At 48.6% G+C, this 22,813-nt stretch overlaps 1 protein-coding gene across 1 annotated transcript; it reads right to left on the bottom strand.

The window, feature by feature from the left end:
* Positions 1-1,014: 1,014 nt before the first annotated feature.
* notch1a (notch receptor 1a) lies at positions 1,015-18,601 on the bottom strand. Its single transcript, XM_060039056.1, has 32 exons — positions 18,199-18,601; positions 17,575-17,913; positions 16,278-16,400; positions 15,791-16,024; positions 15,337-15,492; positions 14,937-15,122; positions 14,683-14,796; positions 14,109-14,222; positions 13,756-13,989; positions 13,366-13,476; positions 11,621-11,813; positions 11,374-11,519; positions 11,099-11,212; positions 10,368-10,487; positions 9,963-10,115; positions 9,477-9,705; positions 8,940-9,141; positions 8,657-8,810; positions 8,254-8,438; positions 8,023-8,155; positions 7,567-7,824; positions 7,347-7,459; positions 6,670-7,241; positions 6,083-6,520; positions 5,845-5,990; positions 5,530-5,743; positions 5,362-5,446; positions 5,076-5,238; positions 4,536-4,834; positions 4,096-4,243; positions 3,885-3,982; positions 1,015-3,781 (listed from the first exon to the last, which is right to left on the bottom strand). Exons 1-32 carry the CDS (start codon positions 18,599-18,601, stop codon positions 2,516-2,518), a joined length of 7,443 nt encoding a protein of 2,480 aa, XP_059895039.1. The 3' UTR covers positions 1,015-2,515.
* Between the last annotated feature and the right edge of the window lie 4,212 nt (positions 18,602-22,813).

Here is a 22,813-nt window from a genome sequence, read left to right as displayed (position 1 = left end):
TTGCTTAGAAATAAATCCCATTCAAGGAGGACATCTAGTGTGAGGACAGAAGAAAGCAGACACACACACGTGCTGTCCCCCTGCCAAAAATATCCGACATAAGCAAGGGGATTTCTCAAATGTTATTTTCTAACTTGTCCAACTACATGCAGGCATATATAGGCATATGATCAGATTATCCCAAACATTTGTCATAATCGCGGTCTCCTAGGCTATTTATCAAATTGAGCGTTTGCACATCTGCGCGCACATGTGGACCAAATAAATTCTGAAAGATTGGGGAGGGGGAGTGGTCATCTTGATTTATTTATTATTATTGTTTTTTTTGTGAAATTAATACTAATGAACGAGTAATGTATGTTCTTCCAACAATTGCAAGTTGTTGGAAGAATATTGCAAGTTCTCATGCGGTGCCCCCCCACTGGTTGTCAATGGTTGGTGCCCCTGGGCACGGGCCCAAGTGGCCTTATGGATAATCCGGCCCTACACATACAGTTATGTACAATATTTTAATATTTAAGTTAAGTTATCCAGCTCAACACAATATAGAAATATATTGTAGGCCGTCTAATATACTAAAATCGTGTGGTAATAATAGTAGTAGTAGTAATCTTGTAGAATCTGATAGCAGTACATAACATGGCCCACGTATGTGACAATGTGACACATTCTAATATTTATAACTTAAAATGTACTTGAACATTTTGTTCAGAAACGAGTCTCTCTCCTTGAGGCAAATAATTGAAAAGCATTTTATAAAAAGAAGCCCCAATATTCTTTAACCTTTATCATCATACCATACCGGACCGTCCCAGAGGATCATAATATCCTGTGCGCAAATGACTTGTGATTTATTCAAAAGTTATTGTCTTATAATTCAGTAGACGTTCTTTGTTAGCGCCACATACTGGAGCGCTCACTAAAAGCACAGTACACGTTGTTTAGAAGGAAAAATCGGTTCTTCTTTGTTCCGCTTAGACTATTTGAAACCGGAAAATAGACTATTATTGAACATTAAAGCTAAACAGTGTTCTTTATTGAAATATTGACGTTTTTTTACAAGGCATTTTGAAGCAGGAAATATGTTTCGCAAATTGCAAATTTGCACGGACATCCAACAATAAATTACATCTTCAAACATTTTCTCTTGTCTGTATCAGTGGTGCCTCCAGTGGCAAATGGGGGCCAGTTACAATCTTGGGATGGCACACCAAAAAGCTTATAGCATAACTGAAGTCTAAGGCATAGGTCATATGTTTTGCTTATGTATCTATGTACGTACGTGTGTGTGTGTGTGTGTGTGTGTGTGTGTGTGTGTGTGTGTGTGTGTGTGTGTGTGTGTGTGTGTGTGTGTGCCTGTGCGTACGTCTGTGTGTGTTTGTGTGTGGCTGCATTACATCCCGCTCCCCCTGCACTCCCAACAAAGTGCAGGTGATGTCATTTGAACGTCCATTTCTTTGACAAACGTACATCATGTCCTCCGTTTAGGAAGGGACTTTTATAGGAAAATCTCAATACATTGTCTTAGGTTCTCAAATTCAACATATTTGTAAACTGCCATACACATTACATATGAAATCTCTTGACCAATGTCACATTTTCGTTAATACTAAGTTTGCAATGCTACCTGTGATCAGTCATTTCGGACATAATATGGGAGAAAGAGATGCACATCCATAGTTCATTAAATAAGCAAAATGGCCATTGCTGAGGTCGGCTGAGGTTCATTTGCTATGTAATAACAATGTAACTTTTAAACTTGAGGCACATTATATATATATTTGTGTTTGGATCAAAATTGGTATGATCCTTTTTTCATCTGGTCCCAAATGTCCAATGTTATGAACAACAACCTGGTTACAATCTGCTCTGAGCTATATTTTCTACCAGCAAAAAAGGCAGATTTGCTTATTAGTGGTGTTACCAGGAATGCCATATATATTTCTTCAACATATTTTGTCTTTTACCTTCTTACACAAACTCAGTGATAAGACTTAGTGAGCGGTAGTTCGTGAACGAAACTTGTTTGGGTTTTAAAATAACATGGTTTAAAACGTATCAATTAATACTGACATTTGAACAAAAATCTATAAAAGTTGAATGAAAGAAAGAAAAAGCTTTGTACAAACAAACTCGGACAATGCAATTGTCAAGATTTTTGAATTAACGAAAAAAAAGACTTAAAAATAAAATCCAGTGAATATAACAACCAACAAAAGACACCAATAAATACCCAGTGTTTAAACATCTAGGAGTCCCTATTTGACACTCCTGTCAGTCATTTCCCAGTTTTTCACACAACAAAAATAACAAAAGCATAAATATAAAACCATCTTCTTTATAATCCATTTGAAAAAAAAGTAGAAATAAATACAAAATTACTTAAACCGTTATTGCTGTTAGTATAAAAATGTATAGAAAATGAGAATCTTCAGTCTTTCATGAGGTTTATCACAATTCCTCTGTAAATGTTTTTCCCCTCAGATAAGGTTGCGTCAATTTCAAACAAAAGTCTTCACTTAAACTGGTCTGGGATGAGATTCATCTGAGAATGAATGCTTGTGGGAGGGCTAGAGATGCCCTCTGACCAATCAGACATGTTGGAATGCGGAGAGGAGCTTGACCATTGGTCGGGGGAGCCAGGGGATGGAGTAAGAAAGGGGTGATCAGGCACCTGTAGCTGATGATTGGGTGTATTGTCCATTGGGCCAGAGTAACTGTGCTGGGAGGGGGGTGTGAGGAACTGGTTTCCCATGATCTGGGTCTCCTGGGGTATGATGGTGTGGATGGGCATCGAGTGACCCGACCCATTGTTTTGCTGCATATCTGACGCATTCAACTCCATGCTGAGGAAACTCTGGTTCATCGGCTGGCCGCCATTGGAGGTGGAGTTGGAGTTCTGGTGCTGGAGCTGCCGAGAATGAGCTTGCTGCTGCATCATGTGTGATTGACCGAGATGGCTGGTCTGAAGACCCTGGTAGCCCATAATCTGGGACAGCGTGGCAGTGGGGACACTGTGTAGAGGACCGATGATGCTGTGGGATATGGACGGACCCTGGCTCATGCTTCCCTGTTGTCCGACACCCATGTGCATCCTGGACATCCAATCGCACTGGCCTCCTCGGGCGCCACCTATAGAGGCTTGGTTGTTGGGGCTGGACACCGACAGGTGAGAGAGACGCGGAGGGTTGGGATCAAAAGACAGGCCGTTCATATCCTGGCCTTTGACCATGTTCATCTGGCCCATCATGGAGTCTCCGTTGCCCTGCAGATGATTGAGACTCATGGGTGGCGACTGATGGAAGGGAGAGGTCATGGGAGGCGAGGCCACGTCCGACAGGTAACCATGGGGGGACTCAAGAGAGTCGACTGGGGAGAGGACCGCAGAGGAGTCCAGCAGGTTGCCCTTTCCATCAAGAGACTTCTTCTTCTTTGATTTCATCTCTTTGCCTCCGTCTTTGCCTCCTTTTCCAGTGGAGCTGATTTTCCGTACCTTCTTTACTTGGTGGGAGGGCTTGAGGTTGCCCATGTAGTTGTTGGGGGAGCAGAGGGGAGGGGACAGGCTGGATGTGCTCATGGGGCCGCTGTGAAGACCCGGACTCCTCACCAGGTTGTACTCGTCTAAAAGGCGGACTATGTCGTGGTGCATCCGCTCTTGGGCAATGTCTCTTGGCAGCTGGTCGAGATGGTCGGTTATCTCACGGTTAGCAAAGTGCTCCAACAGGACCTTGGCTGTTTCAAAACTACCTTCTCTGGCTGCCAGGAACAGAGGTGTCTCTTCCTACAAAACAAACAGAACAAAGTTGAATGTTAAGGCTTCATAACAATGTAAACTCAATGTAAATACTTAAGGCAGATTTGGGTGACCTGGAATTTTTGCTCACCTTATTGTTCTGCATGTCCTTGTTGGAACCATTTTTCAACAGCATAATGGCCGCCTCCACGTTGTTAACAGCTGCTGCCCAGTGAAGAGCAGATTTACCTGATGGCAGAAAAAAGGAAAGAAAGATGGAATTAAAATACCGTTGTTAACTCACAATAATAAAAAATATATGGGAAAAATAAAAGATTAAAAAGGTAAAGTCTGCAATGTACCCGAGTCGTCGATGGCGTTGGCGTCGGCGTGGCAGTTGATGAGCTCGTCCACCATGCCCTCCACCGCCAGCCGTGCGGCCAGGATCAGAGGGGTGGTGCCGTCGTGCATACGGGCGTCCAGGTCTGTGGCACGGTTTCTAATCAGAATCTACAACATGAAACACAAGTTATTAAACCAATGCCCTACATTCAGGGTATTTAGCAGACGCTTTTATCCAAAGCGACTTATAAGAAGTACATTTGTCAGAAGAAAGAGAAACAACAATATGCCACTGTCGGTACAGTAAGGATGTTCATAGAACCAAGTGCCAACTACCATCACTAGGTTAACCCATTCCCCGTATACCACGTGTATATATAGTATGTTTTCAGTTAAAGGATAAAGACAAACTCAAACTAATTCCGCGACTTCCTGTGAGGTTCTGGCGGACCCAACGCACCTGAAACACTCCCTGGGCGTCGGCAGCCACGGCGGCGTGGAGTGGCGTGCGTCCCATGTTGTCCTGGACGTTGGCGTCGGCGCTGGAGTCCAGCAGGCGCTTGGCGGCGTCGGAGCGGGCGTAGCGCGCGGCCAGGTGGAGCGCCGTCTCGCCCGTGCGGTCCGTCTGGTTGTGCAGGTTGGCTCCCTGGTAGATGAAGTCTGATATGATCTCGGCGGAGGGGTCCTCTTCTTCCTCGCTGTTGCCGGTCTCCAGACCTCCACCGCTACAGGAGGCGATCATCAGGGGGGTGAAGCCATCTAGGGGGGGGGGAGGAGATGCATACCCACTGCTTAGTTAGCCTTTATACAGTATATATACACATACCCACCGCTTAGTTAGCCTTTTATACAGTATATATACATATACCCACTGCTTAGTTAGCCTTTATACAGTATATATACACATAAATGACAATGCTATTGTGATACTAATGAAGATATCTTCTCTTTTGTTGAGCTGTGGTGTCTAAATGTTGCACGTTGTTGTATTTGAACATACCAGGTCCTCTAACGTTAACGTCCATGCAGTCGTTCTCTATCTCTCCTTGAGGAGGAGTCGGGGCAATGGAGGCAATGCGCAGGTCTGCGGCGTCCAGGTGTTGCTGGGTCCATTTCCTGTGGTCAGTGTGGTCACTGAGATCCAACATGGCCTGCTCTTCAAACTGGATGATTATAAACAGAAAGGGGTTTGGTTATATTTCCGTCTCAGAAGCAACATACTTCAACAAAGAGGTGGTTGGGATGGACAACATGGTTATGTCAAGTTGGATCAAAATGTGTCTTACTCTAAAGCGGTTGCAGTCTGGATCCTCGTCGCCCCATTCGTTCTGATTGTCATCCATAAGGTTGATGTCAGATATCTTCATTGGCCTGATTGAAAAAAAGAACCTTAGTATAAACAAATGAAAAAAGAAATACTGACATCAAATCAAATCACTGATACATCCACATACTTAAGTCCGACTGCGTCCTCCCCGACGGGCTCCCTTCGCTTCTTCTTGATGGGTTCGGACACCTTGAAGCCCTCCGGCAGCCATAGCTGGCCGTGTTCCCTGCTCCGCTTGCGTGAAACCAGCACACCGAGGCAAATGAAGCCCAATGCCGCCAGGCCCAGGAACACCACGTACATCGGATAGAGCTCGGAGGAGATGGGAACAGGCCTCACGCCTAAAGAAAAAGGAACACAGCAGAATCACGATGCTGCCCAGAGCGCCATCAACAGGGTGAGATGCGCTAGAGAGAGCCTCCCTGGAACCAGGGCGACTTACTGGTGACGGCTTCAATGTACGGCACGTTGAGGTTGCCACTGGAGGCCAGTGCACCGAGGAAGGCCGCCACGTCTGTTGCACTCTGGAAACACTCGGTGGACTGCTGGTAGCACTGACGGTTGTCAATCTCCAGGTATACCACAGACCTGCCAGCGGAGAGGAACCACATGTTAACATGAAGGCCCTGGTGGAAAGGTTAATACTTATTCAGTGTGTCCAAATGGAATAGATGACCTACCCTTTTATCTGCATGGGGTCCAGCTCCCTGCGTCTCCTTGAGCCCATCATGGCCGACACGCTGTCCTTCATGTGATCCATGACGTTTGTCGGCATGGCCGCCCACTCGGGCCAGCCTTCGGTGGAGCGCTTCACGTTGTGCTTGGCCAGTTCCTGCTCACTGCCGTAATACGGGAAGATCATCGGCTCTCCTTTGGCATCGCGCCGGAACACCACGTTAGTATGGAGCACACTGCTGAGCTCTCGGAGGAAGGAAGTGGAGCCGTTCTTCAGCGTCTCCGGGGGGATGTGGACCACCAGGACCAGATGCCCGTCGGCCAGTTTCTCGGGCATGTTGTTGGCACAGTCCAGGCCGTCCCACTCGCACTCTGCGTTGTTACAGCCCTGGTCGCAGTGGCCGTCGGCATAGTGGTCCTTGCAGTACTGGTCGTAAAGAGGGCTGAAAGAGGCAAGGAGATGAGGTTAATACATGGATTAATATTGAAGTACAAAGAACAGGATGATAACCAAAAGGTACACACAATGAAAAAGAGAACGTTTCTCTTCATCTATTTAGTCTACACAATAACAACCGGCGAGGAAACTCACTTGCACTGTCCCTCCTGGCCCTGGCAGTCGAAGCCGTCGTAGAGACACCCGGCGCTGTTGCACTGCTCGTCACACTTGCCGTCGTTGAAGTAGCGCCAGCACTGCAGCGCGGCCGAGCAGTTCTGCCACGGGTCGTCAAAGTTCAGCGAGCAGTCGCCGCCGTCCCAGCCGCACGCGTGGTTGTTACACAGCGTGTCGCAGATATGGTTCCCGGCCCACTCGTCGCACTGGGCGATCTCGCAGCTCACCTCCACCTCCGGGGGCGGCGTGATGTCGCGGCCAAACCCGCCGTAGAAGGAGTAGTCCAGGATGTGGCAGAGCAGGCCGTTGAAGTTGCTGGGGCAGCCACAGTGGAAGAAGGGTGCCTCGGAGGTGACCTGGCAGGTGCCCCCGTTGTAGCAGGGGTTGGAGTTGCAGGGGCTGTTGGCGGGGATCTGGCACTCGGACCCGGTGAAGTCAGCAGTGCACAGGCACCGGGGGCTAAGGTGGCCCGACACGCAGGTACCCCCGTTTTTGCAGTTGAGGCTGCCGCAGGAATGGGAGTCGTACTCGCAGGACGATCCGGTAAAGCCCTGATTGGATTAAAGGACACAATGGTTGGAAGACGCAGAGGAATGGAAGGTTTCCATGGTCAACTCACAGTGAAGCATGATGATATTTCTTGTTTTGTTACTAACTTGAGGGCATTTGCAGATGAAGCCATGTGGGGTGTTACTGGCGACAGCACATGTCCCTCCATTTTTACAAGGTCGGCTCTTGCAACCATCAAAGACTTTGTCACAACGTTGACCTGGAAAGCATAAAAAAAACTAAGTTAATAGGGAAGTGGGTTGTCTGATTGATCCACCTGAAAGCATCATGGTGGAGTTCAGCCGTTCTGCTCGAGGTTTAAAGTACCTGTGTATCCGGTGCGACACTCGCAGCGGTAACTGTTTGTGAGCTGAATGCAGTTGTAGGACCCCCGGGGGTCGCAGGGGTCCGACAGACACTCGTTGACGTCGCCCTCGCAGCGCTCCCCCACGTAGCCCGCCGGGCAGGTGCACTGGTAGCCCCCGACCCGGTCCACGCACCGGCCGTTGTTGAAGCACTTGGGCTCGTTGGTGAGGGGGTCCGTGGAGGGGGTGCAATCGTCCAGGTTGATCTCGCAGTGAACACCTGGGGAGAGAAGATCCGGTGAACATCAAGATAACACAATACAGTGTGCTCGTTTGTGTGTGTGTGTGTGTGTGTGTGTGTGTGTGTGTGTGTGTGTGTGTGTGTGTGTGTGTGTGTGTGTGTGTGTGTGTGTGTGTGTGTGTGTGTGTGTGTGTGTGTGTGTGTGTGTGTGTGTCCATTGTTTATGTATGCACATACCTTGGGTTCCTCGGGGGCAGGAGCACTTGTAGGTGTTTATAAGATCAATGCAGGTACCCCCATTCTGGCAAGGCTGGGACTGACACTCATTGATCTCCTTTGAGCAGTTAACCCCGTGGTAACCTGGCAAACACTACAATACACAAACATAGACCCGTATTAGACACTCAAACTATTTATTTAGGAAAACAAAGATCCAAATCAACCGAGTCTTAGCGTCAGCTCCTTTACCTCACAGCTGTAGCCTCCTAAGTAGTCGGTGCAGCTGGCCCCGTTCTGGCAGGGGTTGGGGGAACATTCGTCTACCTGCTCCTGGCAGTAGCTGCCTGTGTAGCCCGCCTGGCAGCGACAGTAGTGTGTGTTCCCTGCATCCAAGCACCGGCCCGAGTTCCTGCACAGCAGAGCCACTTCCACACCTGAGGGACACGAGAGAGACAGAGAGACAGAGAGAAAGAGAGAGCGAGAGAGCGAGAGAGCGAGAGAGCGAGAGAGCGAGAGAGCGAGAGAGCGAGAGAGAGAGAGAGAGAGAGAGAGTCAGAGAATTAGTTTGATAGTTCTAGAATAATAGTCTAAAACAAATAGACTTTAATTCCTCCATTGATTTCGACTGAAGACGGGGTTGACTGAGGTTTACCTTGCTGTTTGGCCGCCACTTCGCAGGACACGCTTGGGATATCGCAGTAGATGCCGGTCCAGCCCGTCTGACACTGGCAGGTGTAGGATGCCCCCTGCTGCCAGCACGACCCTCCGTTCTTACAGGGGGACGAGTCGCACCAGCGCACAAGGTTCTAGAGCGCGGAAAACAAATATGCAATTTTATATCAATACTCTGTTTGCCAGATGTGATCAAACTAAATATAATAACATTTGAGTCCCTATGCGATGTTGATCAATACGATCCTATGTCGCTCTCCTACCTGGCAGTTGACCCCTGTGTATCCATGCTGACAGGTGCACTTGTACGTCCCGTAGCTGTCCTGGCAGGTGCCTCCGTTGACGCAGGGTTTGGAGTCGCACTCGTTGATGTCGTGCTGGCAGTAGCTCCCGGTGAAGCCAGGCAGACACAGGCAGGTGAAGGCGTTGATGCCGTCCACACAGGTGCCGCCGTTGAAGCAGGAGCTGGCGGGACAATACAAATGATTTAACTTTGTGTAAATCTACGCATGAAGCGCATGTCAGAGCTAAGATAGTCCCATACATGTCTTATCAAAACTTAATATCGATCGATTAAGACCGATCCCTAATGGGAAATACAAGATTGTATATATTTGCAACAATACATAAAGAATTAGAATGAATGCTTTTATGACACCGCTTTTTTTTTCCAGAGATATTGTACTTTTCTGTGAAGACCAAGGGCTCAAATACAAGGATAACCAACTAACTAGCCAACTATCTAACCAACTTACTACCTAACTCAATCATTGATCAAAGGACATCCCTGAGAGACTTACCTCTCGGTGCAGTCGTTGGCGTTGATCTCACAGGTGATGCCGTTGAAGCCGGCCGGGCAGGTGCAGGTGAAGCTGTTGACACAGTCGGTGCAGTTGGCTCCGTTCTTACAGGGGTTGCTGTCGCACTCGTTGATGTCCTCCTCACAGCGGCCCCCGCGGAAGCCCGGCAGGCAAGAGCACACGAAGGTGTTGGTCCCGTCCCGACACAGGCCGCCGTTACTGCAAGGGTCTGAGGATGGTTCATGAATGGATGAGTCAGCATCCAAGAGGGCTTTTTGGACAAAACAATTGATTGACAATATGATTTTACCCAAAATGAATGATTGTAAATTGTTGTCTGCATTACTGAGGATGTAGGGTCTAGGACCCTCGGTAAGAGATTTGCATAGGTAGAATGTAGACATAATGGTTTGAACCCAGAACCTTGCTATCTCAGCTAACTACCATGAACAACAGGCACGTATTTTGTATCTTTTCGCCACGTACTTGGTTTACAGTCATCCACGTCGGTCTCGCACTTCTGGCCCGAGTACCCTGGCAGGCATTTGCACTGGTAGCCCCCCACGGTGTTGAAGCACGTGGCCCCATTACCACAGGGGCTCTTCACACATTCGTTGATATCCACCTCACACGTTTGTCCTTTAGAATTTAGAGCAATAGTATTATTAGAGCCTGAGATAGATGGATGATATAGATATAGATGGATGATGATGTGGATAGATAGATGGATGATATAGATGGATGATGATGTGGATAGATAGATGGATGATATAGATATAGCTGGAAGATGATGTGGATAGATAGATGGATGATATACATATAGATGGATGATGATGTAGATAGATAGATGGGTGATAAAGATATAGATGGATGGATGATGTGGATAGGTACCTTGCCAGCCCTCAGGACAGATGCAGGAGAAGCTCTGGTAGTCCTCTGCCTCCTTGCACACACCACCATTCTTGCAGGGCCGGGGGCTGCAGGGGGCCAGCAGGGTCTCGCAGTTGTCCCCTGGGGGTTTAAAGACCCGTGAGCAAGGCAGTAAATAACAACTTCCAGTTACACTTAATAAAATGTCAATTTAAGTATGTCCCATTTATCCACGGCCCCTGTTTCAGATCTTTTAAAATAAATACTAAAGCAACAGTTATCATGTCACTTCCTTATCGGTTTCCACGGTGATCTGACCAGGCAGGAAGCACCTTCCAACTTCCTGCTATTGTTTTATATCAGACAGGAAACAGGACGTGGCTGCACAGGGAATGGGGTTTGGAGGCCCTTCAGTTCCCAGCCTAATGTTATGGGTGTTGTTCCAAAACATACACACACACACATACACTTGTTATCCCTACACTGACAGGCGTAGCTTTCCATATGGGAATGACCAAAATATACATCCCTAGTCCGTGGGCCTTCTTCCTGATGTTTTTCTGTCAGGGGCCATAATGTCTGACTGGTGTTTTCTAATACAAAAATGGGGCTGCTGGGCTATCTCTGAAAGTCTTCATCTTTTGGCAGAGCAAATCCGTGTTTTCCCAGCTGATAATGAATCCCTGCATCAACACCCTAATCAATACATCCACACTACAGTACGGTCGGTGAGGCGGTGGAACAGAGCGTACCGGTGTAGGGCAGCAAACAGTTGCATTTGTATCCCGCCACATCATCGATGCAAGTGCCCTGGTTGAGGCAGGGGTTGGACGCACACTCGTTGATGTTAGTTTGGCAGTTAGGTCCTACATCCCCCAGATTAGAAGAAGCACACACACTGGTTAGATTTGGGTTACCACCACCGCTTCTGTACCTCGCTAACAAACAAGGGGAATGGGATGATTACACAGAAAGGAAGTGGGGTGTATACCAACATAAGAATGAGGTCTGGGTCGGTGAGACTTACCACTGAATCCAGCTCTGCAGGTGCAGTGGTAGCCACTTGTCATGTCCTTGCAGAGGCCCCCATTCATGCACGGGTTGGACTCACACTCGTTGTTGTTGAAGTCGCAGTTGGGCCCGCTCCAGCCCGGGTCACAGAAACATTTGTACCTACGAGGAGAGAGAGTCAGGTCAGAGCTGTCCAGTTTTAAATCGCACCCTCGGAAAGTCATTCTGGTTTCTTTAGCTCATTCACAGGGCTCTCTGCTCACCCATTGACCAGGTCGTGACAGCGGCCATGTATGCAGGGGTTGCTGTCGCACTCGTCCACCTGTGACAGACAGGTGGCATCATTGTAGCCCTCGGGGCAGAGGCAGGTGAAGCTGTTGATGCCGTCCACACAGGTGCCCCGATTGTGACACGGGTTGATGGCACAGTCGTCGATGTTGATGTTACACATCGTTCCTGGAAGATACGTGTGAGATATGAGATAATGTAATTTATGTACGCCATGATAAGGAATTTGTACCTGATTCGTAGTGCATTCATACAGTGACTGTTACATATTTAGGTCATCTGAACATTTATTCAGTCATTTCATCTTCATTCAGCCTGCTACAATTTTGGTTGAATTTAAACGGTATCAATAATTACCAATCGCTATCAATTTGACAATAACAAGTAATTTGCATTTATAAAAGCAACACATAATCTAACACCATAGTAACTGTTGACTATCCTGCTTGATACTACTTCAAGTTGAAAGTTTTGTTGTTTTTACACCCAGTTTTAATAGAGTTTAAGAACTAGTTGGACAGTAAAAGGGTCTACTATTTCCCTAACTGCGCTTCTCTGGAGGAAGTTTGACCCGGCCAGGTCCCCTTTCTCTCGGGGGAGTTCATTGAATAGACGGGGGGAGGGAGTGGTGGCAGCTTGGTCTGAGAAGGGAAGATGGTGCCCTTTTCATGCGTCTGCATATATATGCACACACACACACACACACACACACACACACACACACACACACACACACACACACACACACACACACACACACACACACACACACACACACACACACACACACACACACACACTCAAACACAGAGGGGCAGACTTCCCCAAAAGACACACCCACACACTTCCGCCAACCAAGGGGAAGCCAGGAGCTGTTTACGGGGACAGAAGGCCAGTCCCCATTTCACACATGGCCGATTAACAATCGACCCCACCCCCAATTCACAGCCACCCCCCCCCCCCCCCCCCCTGCTCTTCAATCAATCTCAAAAAGGGGGAGTTTCCAACCGCCTGCTTTGCGACTACAATAGGCTTCTGTTTCTCTGTGTCTAAAGCCGGCAAAGTCCAGGACACTCAGTACCGAGAGGACACACAAGATGGAGAGGGGGAGGGGAGCACACACACTCCCTGTCCCTTTTCTAACCTAATCTCACACACCAGTGCCAGTCGGAACCGATTCACGGGGCCATGTAAGGGGATCCCTATGGGAAAAGGCAGCTAGGCCTGCAGAAGACCCACTAAAGTCTTAGAGTTGGGCTTAATTAAGGGTCGGTTCATAAGCTATTTAATGTTTGTACTCTGATTAAAACTAACAAGGATAGAAGTGGAGGACGGGGGATGGTGGACTCATTTCATGTGACTCCGCACACTGAAGCACTTGTTTGGGGACCCAGCCCTCCCTTTTAAAATATCACTTTACACACACTTTCAGGAGGCTTTTCAAATGGCAAACAAAGTTAGCCCCTTTGTGTGCCCCTTATGTGTGTGTGTGTGTGTGTGTGTGTGTGTGTGTGTGTGTGTGTGTGTGTGTGTGTGTGTGTGTGTGTGTGTGTGTGTGTGTGTGTGTGTGTGTGTGTATCAGATTGGGGTCTGTTGTCCCTATCCCCACAGAGGCAATCCGATCCCATTGTTGGCAGGGCCGAGTCCATCAGCCAGCTGTCCTATCAGTCCCACCCCCCAGCTCCTGAGACCCCCAGCCTTCCCTCCACCCGGTGCTCACCTGTGTAGCCGGGTTCACATGCACACTCGTAGCCGTTGATCTTGTCGATGCACCTCCCATAGTCACATGGTTTGCTCTTACAGTCGTCCAGATTCACCTCACAGTTGAAACCTGGAGGCACAAGGGGACAAGGGGGATTAGTTCAAGTCTAGTCACAATTCTGTAAAAGTAGTTAGCAAATAGACTTACAGTGACTTTCTTAGATACATGTTATTAATGAGTGAGTGAGGGTAAGGCTGCTTGCTCAAAAATGTCTACATGGTGACTGTGGACATTGGGATTTGAACCCAGAACCTTTCCACTGGGAGTCAAGCGCCCTAATTATCCTACCCCATTCTAATCCATACAATGCAGATGTGATGGCAGTTACTGAGGTGTCTAGGGTCTGACCTGCGGTGCCCTTGGGACAGCTACAGATGTACGAGTTCTCCCTGTCCTGGCAGGTGCCTCCGTTCTTGCAGGGCTGGCTCAGACACTCGTTGATGTTGGTCTCGCACAGGCGGCCAGTGTAACCAGGGCGACAGTAGCAGGTGAAGGAGGCCAGGCCGTCCTTGCAGGTGCCGTAGTGACACGGGTCCGAGTAGCACTCATTCACGTCCGTCTCACAGTGCTGTCCGGAGTAACCTGGGGGGGTGGGGGGGGGTTGTTGTTTAACTCATGGATTCCACTCTTGGCTACAGAGAGACTGTAAGTCAATAAAAATGAAAGCTATTGAGTGGGGTGAGGAGGGTGTTGTTGTGTACCTTCTGTGCATTCACAGGTGTACTTGTTGGGCCCATCTGTGCACTTGGCACCGTTCTTACAGGGAGTGCTGGCGCATTCGTCAATGTCCACCTGACACAGATTACCTGCAAAACCTGAAAAAGAAAACATCAACAAAGTTCCAAGTTAAATCCCAATTTTCCTCTGTATTGTATATACACAGCTATGATGTGTATCTTAAATATTAAAAGAGTTAATTTGCATGTGAGCTGCTATTTCAACACTGATTTAAAAGCTGGTTCAGCACTACTCATTAACTCAGCACTTTGTTTAAAACATCAGGCTTGCTACCACCTCAGTCTCTAACCCCAGACCCTGAACCTCTGTGTTAGTGTTTAGGCCCTTAGACAAACATCAATGCCTATTATGCTAATGTTGGAGTAGTTCCACAAAACCGGTTATAAATTACTATTAGAAAGAACTCACTATGACTATAATGTACCTTTAAAAAATCATTAATTCTTCAAAACAAACAAGACTATACTCATGGGCTTTACCTATAGACTGCTTGGTTATGCATTCAATGTTTGTTTTGAAGTCCCAGATGTTCCATACCTTTGGGGCATTCGCAGTGGAAGGAATTGATCTTGTCCACACAATTGCCATTGTTCAGACATGGCATACTGGAGCACTCATCTGTGTTGATGTGGCAGAACACACCTTCATAGCCTGACGAAAAAACACAAAGACAACTTTCCTTAGCCATCTTTCACAAGTCTTCCAAATATATTTATAGCAAAGCGTATCGGAGCATCAAACCAAACAAAAACATTTTTTTCTGCCTCTTATCCACGGACAGGCCCTCTCACCTGGCATGCAGATACAGTGGAAGCCTCCGATCTGGTCCAGGCAGGTGGCGTCATTGTGGCAGGGGTTGGATATACACTCGTTAACGTCCATCTCGCAGCGAGGGCCTTCGTAACCCTGGAGACACTTACACTGGAAGGAGCCCTTTGTGTTCAAGCACCGGCCGCCATGCTCACAAGGGTTGGCACCTAGGAGGTACAAAAACCATCACCATTACAGTTTCAAAGAACTTCATACGACACCCCCTAACCCGGCCTAAGCCCTCTGAGCAGAAATAATTAACTCTCCAATCCAGTTTAACACTGTGATTAGGAACACATAAGAGTAGATCTAGACAAGCAACCTAACAAGGCCTCGCTAATCCCAGAGATGGGTAGGAGTGCCTTCCTAACTCCTGCTTACCCAGAGAACACTCGTCGATGTCCAGGTTGCAGGCGGAGCCGGTGTACCCAGGAGGGCAGGTGCAGATCGCCTTGCCGTTGACCGGGTTAGTGTCACAGTTGGATCCCTTCTGACAGGGGTTGCTGATGCAGGCATCGTCCAGGTGGCACAGCAGACCTGAGTGAGAAACACAGGGCCTTCTCTGTCAAATGCAGTTCCTGTGGATCTCAATGTCTGCCAGTCCAATGAGACTTATGGCTCATTTGAACATCTTTGCTGGTCCTGCACGTTCTCCGACCGGTGGGTTGCCACTTGAGTAACACAACATTTCGAGGAACCTTGTGCTAACTCAAAAAGGTTCATTAAGTCTAACTTGATATATTAACTTGTATTTTCATGTAAACAGACTAGTATTCTTCAGAAGCATCCTAGCAAACCTTGTGCTAGCTTCGTGCACATTAACCATTCTTCTCACCTGTGCGTCCATGCGGACACTCGCAGAAGAAGGACGCGACGCGGTCGTGGCAGGTGGCGCCGTGGTAACAGGCGGCACTCGCACAGTCGTCGATGTTCTCACTGCAGTCATCGCCCGTCCAGCCGTTGACGCACACGCAGTGGTAGCTGCCGTGCGTGTCGTGGCATGTACCGCCGTTCTGACAGGCGTTGGGCATGAGCTCGCACTCGTCCACGTTCTCCGTGCAGTACTGGCCTGAGCCACCAGAGGAAACATGATTGGGTTAGGGTCGGGTGGTTGGAATAAATCGTTAGGCAGTTCATTAAGGAGCAGATAGAGGGGAGGATGCCTACAGGTACACTGGGTACAATGGACACTGAACCCACAACCTTCTTCTGCTGGGATTTTTTAATGCAAAAATAATAATTTAATTAAATACCTATTCATCTCACTTATCATTCTAATCGTTTGTATTACTGTGTAGCATTGACGGCGGTTGCTTGGTTACCTGTGTAATGCGGTGGGCACTTGCAGTTGTAGGTGTTCACCCCGTCCACGCAGACACCTCCATTCTGACAGGTGTGTCCCAGACAGTCGTCCATGTTATGATCGCAGTTTGAACCTGTGAATCCTAGGGGGAAGAAAGTTGAGTTAAAAAACGACCTCAACACCGTAGCGAGCCACAAACAAAGCCGAGAAAGCCTGGTTAACATAATAAATGCAATATTATACCATCTACCATGCACCTTCACGACATATCCCACAATTAGGTCACCTCTCCCTGCCCCACCCTTCCACTCGGTACTTGATATGGGGTCAGGAGACAGATAACGATTGTATCTTCTTTGTCTGAATACTCCTGGGTTTGTCACTCTTTGTCAGGTGGTCTCATCCTGCACCCTCTCTAAAATCAAAGCCCTGAGCGGTTTCTTCACCGTCGTCATTGTCTGATCAACGATCCACCACCCATCGGCCCTGCGACTTGGCAGATGTCCTGAGCGGTTTCAACATCACCCTGCATACAAACACCCACGCGACCACACAGCGGCAGGTGTTGATTATTACCGAGAAAGAAACGTAGAGATCCTCTTGTTGAGATCAGCCTTATCTTAAGCATCCGCTCTACTCATCGTAAAGTCTGTTGTGTTGAATGGAGACCAACAGAATGCCTCAAAACTGTTGCTCAAAACTGACAAACCAATGAATCTTTGGAAAAGTGGGAAATTGACCTAAACAAAGCATGTGGGTTGTAGGTAGGGTTTATATGTTTATCAATGTAGCTGCAGGGGGATGAGGAATAATATCAGCGCTGAGCACACACACACACAGACACACAGTCGGGTCAGGAAGAAAGGGGTCTGCACTAAATGCACCCAGAAAGTGAAACAACCTTTAACTGTAAAACTATGGTCGGTGCGTTGCTATCATATCGTCAATCTATTCCACTGTTTCCCTCATTCTAGTTAGCTAGCATGCGTGTCGATAGTTATGATATTATTATTATTGTCCTATGATTGTAGGCGAAGCCTAGTCATTACATTTAAATTTAGGGCATTTAGCAGACGCTTTTATCCAAAGCGACTTACCACGGGTCCCACACAGACGGCTGAGTCGACCACGCAGGGCAACAGCCAGCCCGTCAGAGGCAGTCAGGTTGAGGCGTCTTGCTCAGGGACACCTCAACTCAGCTAGGAGGAGCTGGGATCTAACTAGCAACCTTCCTGTAACAAGTCAACCCGCTCTGCCTCCTGAGCTGAGCTGCCCTCCCGTTGGCCATGCCTACATGAAGCAGAACCTTTAGCTACCTGTCAAACAGCTGCATTCGTAGGCGATGTCCCCCTTTTGGGTGCAGGACCCCCCGTTCTGGCAGGGCGAGGGGCTGCAGGGCAGGTAGGGGGTCTCGCAGTGCTGGCCGGTGTACTCCTGTGGGCAGCGGCAGTGGAAGGAGCCCACCTCGTTCACGCAGACCCCCCCGTGGCGGCAGGGCGACGGCGTCTGGGCGCACTCGTTGACGTCCTGCTTGCAGGTCTGGCCGTTGAAGGCGGCGGGGCAGGTGCAGATGTAGTTGGAGTCGAAGGCGGAGCACTGCCCCCCGTTGGCGCAGGGGTTAGAGGCGCAGGGGTTGGCCAGCTGGCAGGACTTACCTGGAGAAGCCATCAGAATGAACGAGTGAGGATGCGGTCATGATGAATGGATGATCGACTCATCCTCCGTTCATCACAAATTCCAACGGATGACTTTAAAATTTCAGAACTTAATAACCCATTAGTAATTCATTGTTCACTTTAACTAATTAATAATTAGTCATTTAGTTAGTTGAATAAGTACTAATATATATTTTTTTCATTTTAATTTGGAAGCATTTTTTTACTGGTCTTTTATCCAGCCTCGCTGAAGTGATGTCAAGTAAACGTAATCCTTCCACCTACCAGACCACCCAGGGGGACAGCGGCAGCGGTAGGCCGTGAGCGTGAGCAGGTCGCAGGTGCCCCCGTTGCGACAGGGCGAGCTCATGCAGGCGTGGTTGCTGGGCGTCAGACACAGCCGGTCGGTGAAGCCCAGCCGGCACACGCACCGGAAGTCAAAGGTGTTGCCGTGGGAGACGGCCCGACACTCGCCTGCGTTGCGGCAGGGCGAGGGGTGGCAGGGGCTGGGGTACTGGCACCGGCTGCCCACATAGTCGGGAGGGCACCTGGGAGAGAGAGAGAGAGAGAGAGAGAGAGAGAGAGAGAGAGAGAGAGAGAGAGAGAGAGAGAGAGAGAGAGAGAGAGAGAGAGAGAGAGAGAGAGAGAGAGAGAGAGAGAGAGAGAGAAAAAATATGTGAGTTTTCATTCAGATTTCCTATTTCCATGATGACAACGTTTAAGCTTGACCTTGTTTAGTCTCAAATTATTAACTTACTCTACTACTTACTCTTACTCTACTTCTCTACTACTAGTTACAAAGTATCTCTAAGTTTTAAAGTCTTTGTTCTGTTGGGCAACCAGCAAAGCAATTATCTATTTAACAAACAACGAGTGGAGGGCCAGAGGAGGAGGGGTGATGGGGGAGGGGCTAGAGGTTTCCCGCTCTAATGCCCCGGCGGCGGGGTGGTCACTGATGGGCTGTTGTTGTAGCGTGTCTCCCTGCATCAGACTCTCTCACAGCCCTTTCATAACACACACACACACACACACACACACACACACACACACACACACACACACACACACACACACACACACACACACACACACACACACACACACACACACACACACACACACACACACACACACCCTGATGCTAGCACTACAATGCCACTAACTGGCCCAGCCAAAGCATTCCCAGCTCCCTTTCCAAACCACATACGCATAAAAAAACAGACCCATGCACACCCACATGGCTGTCCACACTCATTGGAGATGAGCATGGTGATCAAGGGCGCTGTGGTGGTTCAGATTGGAAACACTTAGGGCCCCTGGGGTTCACAGCAGACCAACAGAGGACAGAGGCTGCTGCTCTGCCTACAATAACCTGCCCCGCTGATCACACACACAGATAAGGACTGTTGGTCTAGAGGTCCGACCATCCGTGGTTCCACCGTCACAAGAGGAACATGGGAAGAATGTAGACCACCAGTGTGGGTGTCTCTCTCTCTCTCCCTCTCCCTCTCCCTCTCTCTCTCTCAAACATACAGCTGTGTCTGTTAGTCGTGATTACATGTGTCAACTAATGGTGTTAAGGTAAGCAGGGTTTCTTTCGGTCCACATGCAGGGTGTTACTTGTATGCAACCTACGCACTCGACACATTTGACCTGCGCAGGATATGCAATAAATAGAACAAACAAACTAAAACTCAATAAAAGTATGTGTGTGTGTGTGTGTGTGTGTGTGTGTGTGTGTGTGTGTGTGTGTGTGTGTGTGTGTGTGTGTGTGTGTGTGTGTGTGTGTGTGTGTGTATGTATGTGTGCGTGTGTGTGTACACGTTTATGTGTGTATGTGTTTGTGTGTGTGCATGCTTGTAAGTGTGTGCGTATGCGTGTGTGCAACACAGGGCATCTGTTAGGCTGCTCGGAGCTCCGCAGGGAGCAGGTGCGCATGTTAATGAGGGCAGCTGTTGGACTGGACTCCTCCCCCCTCCCCCCTCCCCTCTCTCTTTCTTTATCAAGCCCCACTTCTTCTTCTTCCTCTCCACCACCACCTCCTCCCCCCTCTGTCTCTGTCCCCCTGACTCCTCCTCTCTCCTTCTGGCAGATGGGGAGGGGAGTGGGGGGGAGGGGGTCTAGGGAGGGGGCTCTTCTCCAGGGACATGGGGAACCTGTGTTAAGTCAGCTGTTGTGACTTCTGTCTCTTCATCACTTATACTCCTCCTGCTCCCATCTCTCCCCCCCCCCTGTACATGTCCCTCTTGTCCACATTTGAGCCGTTTTCTTCTTCCATAAGCTCCTCTCTTTCCTCCTCTCCTTTCCATTCTCCACTTTTGTTTCTGCTTCTCCTTTATTTTCTTTTTAGCATCTTCCCCTGTCATGTTCTCTCCTCTACTTCCTGTGTGTGTGTGTGTGTGTGTGTGTGTGTGTGTGTGTGTGTGTGTGTGTGTGTGTGTGTGTGTGTGTGTGTGTGTGTGTGTGTGTGTGTGTGTGTGTGTGTGTGTGCTTGTGTTTTTTCAAACAGATCTCTCTCAACTGTTTCTGTGTGGCTGTTGAATGTTCCCTGGTGGATTTCAGGCTGAGGTGCTACCCTCCCCCCTAATGGCCTCTCTACAGGGGGGCCAGACCCTCATCATTGACAGGAGCATGCCAGAATCCTCCGGCTGGCTATTGCAGTCTCCACGCTTTTGCCGCCTTTCAGCTCATTCACTGAAGAGAAGGGAGATGGTGTATAGTAAAAAAAAAATGCTATTGTGTGTGTGCGTTTGCGTTTGAATGTTTGTGTGTCTTTGTGTGAATCAGTCCCACTGTAGTTTGGTGCCACTCCATAACAACCAACTGTAATCGATCTCCTTTGTCCTGCAGGGGAGTGGGCCCCTGCTGAAATAAGCCCCGCCCACAGCCCAAAGGACTGCACCATTCCCCCCCCCCCCCCCCCCTCGGCAACAGGTCTCCATGCGATGCAATGTCCCCTAAGGCCACAGCAGATGCCACCCGACCTCCGACCCCCAACACTTTTGTGAGTGTGGAATTGCCTCCTCCTCCCTCCCCCCTCCTGTCCCCTCTCTCTGTCCCCGTCGGGCCGGCTCCGCCATCTGCCGCTCGGGGGACTGACTTTAGCCTTCACACAAAGCCTGGCCCACTCTCACTACGCAGCACGCATGCCACTGCTGGAATGATATAAATATATAAAGGAGAATTAAGGACCTCCAAACACAGCCAGACAGAGAGCGGCAGACGGAAGGCATTCTGACAGACTATAGATAGAAGAGTGATAGAGAGATAAATACGCATACATATCGAGAGAGAGATAGCTTTAAAGCTTTATAGATAAAGTTAGATTCATGGATTATATCAACAGATTGCACACCCATATTCCCTTCTTCTTCTCACCCTGCCACGTTACATTTCTTAAGGCACTGGCACTTTTGTCTAAAGCGACTTACAATATGTGCATCGAACAAAGATAGATACAACCCAAAAAGTGCAGGAATCGAAGTACATACAATTCATCAAATGTCTTCCCTATTCTCCTCTGTGTATGCCAGAGTCTAGTGAGCCAGTTTTCTAGTGAGCCAGTGTGACTAATCATTTGCTAAGGCTTGACCCTTGGCTGCACACATCTAAGAGCTACACCAGGAATAAACATTTGATTTAATAGCAACTCAATGTTCAAAAAAAATGTGGATCTTGAATGTTCTACACACTGTTGGTCAGAAAAATGATTAATAATGGAGAAAAAAATAATACACAAATAATCAGGCTTAATGGCAATTAACAAGCCACCTATTTGGGAGAACACAATACAATAAAGGTATCAGTAGTAGTGTGGAGATAGAGGGGCATGCAGGCCACCCATTAGACCTCACATTTTGCTAGTACCAGGGTCATCGAGTCATCAGGTAAGTGAACACTTCATGCGTCGACTTCAAATGTTGTGTCAGGTTGTAACATGATCCCCCCAGTACAGAGTGGAGAAGTAACTGACAGGACTTAATGCTTGAGACTTGTAGTCCAAGCAAAACAGACACAAACACACACTCTCGCCCCATCTCCATCACTTTATTTCCATCCCTTGCATATCTCTCTGCATCTGTGGCCTGTGGGTGTGTGCTGTGCGGTGTTGTGAGTGAAAGGGCCCCAAGGCTGCACTGTACGACACGCATGGGAGACTAAACCCGGGGGAGATGACCTCCAGACATACACAGAAGCCATGTCAACCTGCCGTACTGGTCCGCCATAGATGTGTCTTAGTCATCTCCCTCCTGAACCAGTGGAACCAGGTTTCTTCACCTTCACCCTCCACCTCCACAGAGCAACTCCTCCCACTCCCGCAGTGTGCAGGCTACTTCACCTCCTCTGGGGTAAGTGGTCTGGCATCCAGGGAATGGGCCCAGATGGGGGTCTGGAGTGTTCCCCCGTTAGAGGGGCTCGGGACCCAGTATAAGCACAGCGACACCAGTGTGCACACTGGACCCAGCTATGGTCTGTGTGTGTGATACAGTGTAGGAGCGAGAGGGCTGATCTCTGACAGCATCATTGGAGCAGTAATCCTAGAAGAGGGTAAACATGGATGCTGAAGAATTCCTTAGGTGGGGGGAACATCTTCTTAGTTTAGTGGGGCTGACCAACGTCCTAACGCTGCCAGGCTTTATGGGGGCAGAATAGGGGAATCTGATCATCTGCACGTAATGTAATGGCAGTCGCCCGGGCTTCTGATACACAAGAACACAGAAGTCCACACACACATTGTGATCTCCTTCTGAATGCGACCAGCTTTCTATCAGGGCTCAGTGCGACACCTGCCCATCCTCGCTCGTCCACGAGAGACTTTGCAGCCGTGTTTATTATTAACAGTGACCTCAAAACAAAACAACGTCTATTTTAGCAAAGCATTTCTGAAAGCCACTGCACC

Source organism: Gadus macrocephalus, chromosome 19, assembly GCF_031168955.1.
Source record: "Gadus macrocephalus chromosome 19, ASM3116895v1".
Lineage (NCBI taxonomy): Eukaryota > Metazoa > Chordata > Actinopteri > Gadiformes > Gadidae > Gadus > Gadus macrocephalus.
This window is presented reverse-complemented; position numbering and strand designations above follow the sequence as displayed.

What these genes read in the sequence shown, in the direction of transcription:
- notch1a (XM_060039056.1), bottom strand. Translation starts at nt 18,601, where the DNA reads ATGAAAACTCACATATTTTTTCTCTCTCTCTCTCTCTCTCTCTCTCTC. An exon ending in TGTCACGACCTGGTCAATGG is followed by an intron (nt 11,520 to 11,620) that starts GTGAGCAGAGAG and finishes CTCTCCTCGTAG; the next exon opens with GTACAAATGTTTCTGTGACC. An exon ending in CTGCCCCCGAGGAACCCAAG is followed by an intron (nt 7,825 to 8,022) that starts GTATGTGCATAC and finishes TTCTCTCCCCAG; the next exon opens with GTGTTCACTGCGAGATCAAC.